Genomic DNA, 5,968 nt, shown 5'->3' with positions numbered 1-5,968 from the left:
GTTCAATGCTTCCCCAGCTGCAATCACACCTCTCACACACTCCCATTACCTTTCACAGCAAGAAAGCATTTCTGCAAAGCACCAAGTGCCCTTATGTAGAGAAAGCCACTGGCTGTAACATGCAGAGGATGTCAGGTTGGTGCCTCAGGAGATGGTGTTCTAGCACAAGCAAACATGACTAGGCAAATAGCCTGACTGAGCTCAGGTCTTAAGTATTCCAGGATGACTGTCTGGAAGCAGCTTGGATGCCACTGGTGTCCAGCAAGTTAGCTATTGACATAAGTACATGCCTACTTCATTCAACCAAGTCAGCAGGTAGGTTTATTCTGATATAGACAGCAAGTCCAAGACATTTGCCCAGCAAGTTTATTACACAAGTTTGAAACCTACAAGTGCTGCAACTTTGCCAGGAGGAAGCCCTGATACATACAGTGCCTACTGCTCTTTGGTGAGTAGTCTTGCCAAAGCTTCTAAGGCTAAACCTCCAAATCACAGGGTGTACTAGAAGTTCTGCTGCTCAGGTGGTGATCTACTACACATCTTCCATTACACAGAACAGGAGTCCAGTCAGTGAATTTATACTTAATGGTTACAACAGATGCTTTAGCAGAAGGCTACAGAGACATTCCATCAGGGTCACTTTAATTGCAACATACATCATACAAAATTAAGTCAGTCTTCACCAGTTTAAGTGATACCCAGAATGCAGAGTAGTAATGAGATTAAGTGATAAATCTTGTTTGCACAAGGAAGGGCAAGTGCAACATCTGCAATGAAATACAGACCACTCTTCACTGTCATTTTAAGCATTTCAGGTGCAATACTTAGCTCTTTGCTATCCCAATCACACCACAAGCTAAACGAGGACCAGCATTTCCAGTTAACTTGCTCTCATTATCTCCCCCTCTACCCAGGTCATCAGATTTTTCATGGACCTAGAAGAGAAGTGAAGATTTCTTAAGTCATGTTATTGCATAGCTACTTCATTTTTCACTACTCACCTTACTAGCAGCAGTGGCAAGCAGTACTGCCAGGTATCAGCAGGGTGTTACACAACAGCACCTCTCGTAACTGTACTCAGTTTGGCTGAATGCCAAACTGACACTGGCTGAAGTGCTTAGAACTAGGCTTGTCCAAAAAGACATTCAGCTGAAAGCAACTTGTTTGAACTGGAGTCATTACACTCCCATATCTCAAGTTCCTACTAGTCCAAAAGCAAGCCTGGACTTAAGGTCACCCATAACACAAGGTTAACTGCTCTACTGCAGGCACAGTGCCTTGGCTGCACCAAAGCACTCCACTACACATCTTCCTGCTCCCTGTTTCATGCACAAGCACAGTGGCCTCAGCACAGAGTCCTGAGGAAAACAAGACTGACAACTCTCACATGGCTGAATCCACTCCAGCTTCTCTTCCCTCCTTCCCACAGCAGCCATGGCAAGTTATGCCACCAGCTACCAGCCCAGCACTAGCTAACAGTGTCCTGAAGAGCCCATTACCATGCCTTTTTAGTGACAACTTTTGAGCCAGACTGCCAGTTCCCTCCTCAAATCAGACTGCTTTAGTCACTCAGCTGGAAGCAAAGTTAAATGGAGAGGAACATCTTTGAAGGCAGACAGAAGAGTAAAAGATCCCATGACACTGAAGTGCCACACTATTACAGAGGACTTCCAATCTTGCACTGTAAGTTCTACAACACACATCAGGGACTGGCCTCCAGGATCAAAAAGTCTCCATGCACAGTCAAAACTGCTCTAGAGTTCTTTAAAGCATCCAAGCAGGCACCAAGACACTTACCACCATGGTACGTCCGATGATGCAGTGCGGCCCGCTCAGAGAAATGACCGAATCTTCTATTGCCACTTCTGCCACTCCTCCTTTAGCAGTCACATTGCCAAGGTCTCCCACATGCCTACACAGAGATGCAGAGAAACTCACAGAAAACTTGTTTGAATTGAAAGCTCCAAGTGATGGCCTGCACAGCACCACAGTCAAGTCCTCTACCACCTTAAACAGCACATATGTTTTACCACCCCTAGTTAACCTTGAACCCTTTCACTATTTTAACTCCTTAATTCAAGGGATGGTTGAAATTCAGGCCTAGTCAGAACTTGAAACTACAAGGCCAATCAGCTCTGGGGAAAGGCAGGCCACTCCAACAAGTCAAACCAACATTGTACAACTCTCACAGTCAAGAATTCCCTCACACTCAGGGAGTCTCCCTCTGAGCAAAGAGCATCTCTCAGATTAGGCAAAACTGCTTTCCTGCACATACAAGGTTTGGTGTAACCACCATTGCTGTTCTTAAGAGCATTTAATGTCTATCACAAATCAGATATTCTGCAAGCAGCTGCAGGCTTTAGGTTTAAACAGGATTAGTAAAAGCAGTCTATCAAGTGACAGGTCAAAAGTGGCTGCATCAAGTGCTAGCTAAGTTCTCTTCTGTACCAGGGGTGACTACTCAAGGTTGTATGGCTTTTTCCCCACCCTACCACAGTGCTTCAGAACTAATCTTTATTAGGATCATTATAGTATACTGTCCCTACACATCCAGCCCAAAGAAACTGTTCAAACAAGTCCATGATCTGCAAGACTTCTATGCATACTCAGAATCTGGAATACCAGCTAGTTTCTAGAGCTATCCATGCATGCAGGGTGACCAGCTCAGCTCACTGAATGCTGACTACCAGCTTCTTTGACAGCTATTTCCTATTTCTAACAAAGTTCCACATGGTCTGGTCAAGGGCAGTCTTCCCTTCAGAAGTTTCTTGATTTAAGCTTTCAGGAAGTTTTAGTCTAATTGTTTCAACCCTACACCAATAGTTCTTATATCCTCCCTAAGGGTACAGCAGCCTAGAGCTGCCTGAGCAGGCAGGCTGCATCAGGAGCAGGATTTGGTAGAGCAGAAGAGACAAAAGCCATGATGGTTCATGCAATTTCAACCTTTAGCACAGGAGCAGTTTGCTGCCAGTGAAGCCTGTCAGCACACCATTTCATGTTGCTGTCATCCAGACAGGTGGCTAAAGCCAGCTTGCTTGGTCCAGCATGCAACTGATCCCTCAGGTATGAATTTGTCAGTCACAGAAGGTATAGTTATGAACACCAATGTGATCATCTGAAGGCTAATCACAATGCAAAGTTGGTTCCAATGCTAGTCCAGACCCTACCCATGTGAGACCAGCCTGTCTTCTGCACTTGCTCCTAGCTCCACTCACTACCATACTGGCAGCATTCAGTGCTTGCACAGCCCCCTCCCACTCTCCAAACCAAGTCAGCATACTCTTTAAACCAGTTGCTCAGACCTCAGGTCTCAAAAGATGCAAGGGTTCCTTGAAGGTAATGGGACAATGCAAACTGCTTCCAGGGGAAGAGCTAGCTCTCAGCTCCCACAGAAGCAGGCAATCAGCATAAGCACCAGACCCTGTGCTGACATAGCACACAGTCCCCAAGGAGCACACACTACACTGGCTATCACAGTACCTATGCAAACAGGCTAAGAACATCCAAGCACACACAACAAAGAGCCACCATGCCCAGGCACACAGTCTCCCATGAAGCCTCAGCAACTTCCACTTGATCCTGACTTGTGGAGTGACAAGTATGCATACAGCTCAAAAATTGACACTCTAGGGTCCCAGTTGTCAGAAATAGGTCCTGAAACAGCTGCTTATCAACAATGACCAAATAAAGCTTTAACACATGAATCCCACACACATCCTGAAGAACCTTCACTCAGTAGGAGCCTTGCCTTCTCTCCAAGCTATGATAATCAAGAATATGACCCAAACCCTGTATTCCACCCATATGCCTGGAGTCAAGATGTCCAACAAGTCATCTAAGCTGCTAAGTAACCCTTGAAGTCCTGCAGGAATTACCAGTTTTCTTTTGATGTTGTCCTGGCACTGTTCATGACCTTCCAAGCATAAAGTAGCACTGAGATGGCTGCTCCTTTGAGTAGCTAGCCAGTAAAAGGCCAGGCACATTAAACTCACCTTTCAGCATCACTTGGTCCACCATGCTGCTTGCCTTCAGGATTGAAGTGAGGACCTGCACTGGTACACCCTGAAACACAACACAGCCATAGGAAGTTTGGGTTTGGAGTTGTTTTGGGGTTTGGGGGGGGTCTTTTTTTTCAGTAGCCAGTTTAAATTTGTTGCTTATGCAGTACACCAAGGTAACCCTCCTATAAAGTCACTAATGATGAAGCAGCTACTCTCCTGTTAGATGTTCTACTAATCCTCTGGAGGCCTTGAGGTGGCTCAGTTGGTAGTGCATGAGACCCTTAATGGGTAGGTTGTGAGTTCAAGCCTGCAGTGGGCAGTAGTGGCCTCCCTGCTCTAGTCATGAGGTCTGTGGTGACAGGTTGGACTCGATGGTCTTTGAGGTCTCTTCCAACCTTAGTGATACTGAGTAAGGAATCTACAAATTCAATAAAATCAGGAGTACTCACCCTAGAACACTGTGCTCAGTTGAAAGCTTTCTGGGTTTTATTAAACACATTTTCCTAGTATTTAGGTTGGTGCTTAATATATCAGACCTTGAACCAATCAAAACATGTTTCAAGTATAAAAGGGGAAGACATTCCTCACACAAGGTTTGTTGCCATGAGACCCAAAGTACACTTAAAGCAGTTGCTGCTGCAACACTAAAAGATCTTTAAAACTGAGCAATCACACAGCTGTAACTTGAAAAGGTGGATAGCCATCTTACCATTTGTGTTGTCACCAAATTCATGGACATGGAAGCCGTGCTGTCCATCAGCCAAGCCACTGATTTTCCCAGTAATTTTTACTGGTCCATTACCCTTTAACAGAAATAATTTATCATCAAAATGACCACAGCATTAAGTGGTGGTGTCAAATCAAGCTCCCTAGCCGACGGGAAGCACAGACGTTTCACTACATGAACGATTAACTCACATTAGCTTAGTTCTATATGCCAATAGAATGCAGAACGCTTGCAGTTATTTGGCCACCATCTAAAATACACTAACTGTCACGCGGCAAGAAACAAATGGAATGCCTTTTATCAGAACGCTTGCTTTTGGGATGATCATGTACCTCCATCTGGAAGCACAAGTAACCCTGAAGTCATCCCTCTTCCACAGACACAACGTTGCCTGTACACAGCTCCTTCTTTACGGAGTAAAAATGAGTATGAAGGGGGCTCTGGCCATTTCGCAATGCAAGCTCAGCTAAGTGCTGCTTGTTTACCGCTGTAAACAAGCTCCGCAGGAACACTAAGGCCGCCTCCAGCACTGAGTTCGGCGGGACGCCCCCAGGCAGGGCAAAAGCTGCCAGCCCCGCTCCGCGCTGCCAAGGCTCCCAGGCCGCCACACAGTGTCCTGGGCGCCCCGACGCTCCCAGCGCCAGGCGTGCCCAGCCTCAGGGCCCCGGCAGCACCTAGATGTGCATCCCCACCCCCTCCCGCCAGCGCTGCGCGGGGCCGCGGCCAAGGGAAAGCCCGCCCAGCGCTGCTCCCGCTGCCCTCCGCAGCCGCCAGGCAGGAGGGGAAAGGTGAATCGCGCCGCCCGCCCCGCGTAATGACTCAGCACCGCGGCTAGGCAAGCCCCCGGGGGAAGAGCAGAGCCATAGCGCTGCGCCCGCCGCCGGCCCTTGCCTGCTGCTGGAAGTGGATGACGCCCTGCACGGGGCCATCCCCCTTCATCACGCATACGGCCTTCAGCGTCGCCATGTTCCCGCAATGGCCGGAGAGCTGCACTCGGCACAAGCCCCAAACACCAGCTCCCGAAGACTAAGGGTCCGCCCCTCCCGCAGCCCATATATAGGAGTGCTGCCAGCGCCGCGGCCAATCGCTGAGCGCTCGCGGGTTACGGTGCAATTATTACACGGGGTTCGGCCAATCGAGGGGAAGGAGTCGCGGCAGCGAGCGGACGTGCGCCAATCGGCGGCACCCGCTTCTGAGCCAATGGGTTCTCTCGGCGGCGGCGCGGGTTGTGTAACGCCGG

At 48.2% G+C, this 5,968-nt stretch overlaps 1 protein-coding gene across 1 annotated transcript; it reads right to left on the bottom strand.

Annotated features, from left to right (window-relative positions):
- Nucleotides 1-352: 352 nt before the first annotated feature.
- On the bottom strand, nucleotides 353-5,765 carry SOD1 (superoxide dismutase 1). Its single transcript, XM_068144512.1, has 5 exons — nucleotides 5,620-5,765; nucleotides 4,711-4,804; nucleotides 3,993-4,062; nucleotides 1,798-1,912; nucleotides 353-935 (listed from the first exon to the last, which is right to left on the bottom strand). The coding sequence occupies exons 1-5, from the start codon at nucleotides 5,692-5,694 to the stop codon at nucleotides 825-827; spliced, it is 465 nt and encodes a 154-aa protein (XP_068000613.1). The 5' UTR covers nucleotides 5,695-5,765; the 3' UTR covers nucleotides 353-824.
- Between the last annotated feature and the right edge of the window lie 203 nt (nucleotides 5,766-5,968).

This window comes from Melanerpes formicivorus, unplaced genomic scaffold, assembly GCF_026170545.1.
Source record: "Melanerpes formicivorus ecotype bairdi unplaced genomic scaffold, bMelFor1.0.p_v2 SCAF_11, whole genome shotgun sequence".
Classification (NCBI taxonomy): Eukaryota; Metazoa; Chordata; class Aves; order Piciformes; family Picidae; genus Melanerpes; species Melanerpes formicivorus.
Note: the sequence above shows the minus strand (reverse complement) of the source record. Positions and strands in the feature narration are given on the sequence as shown.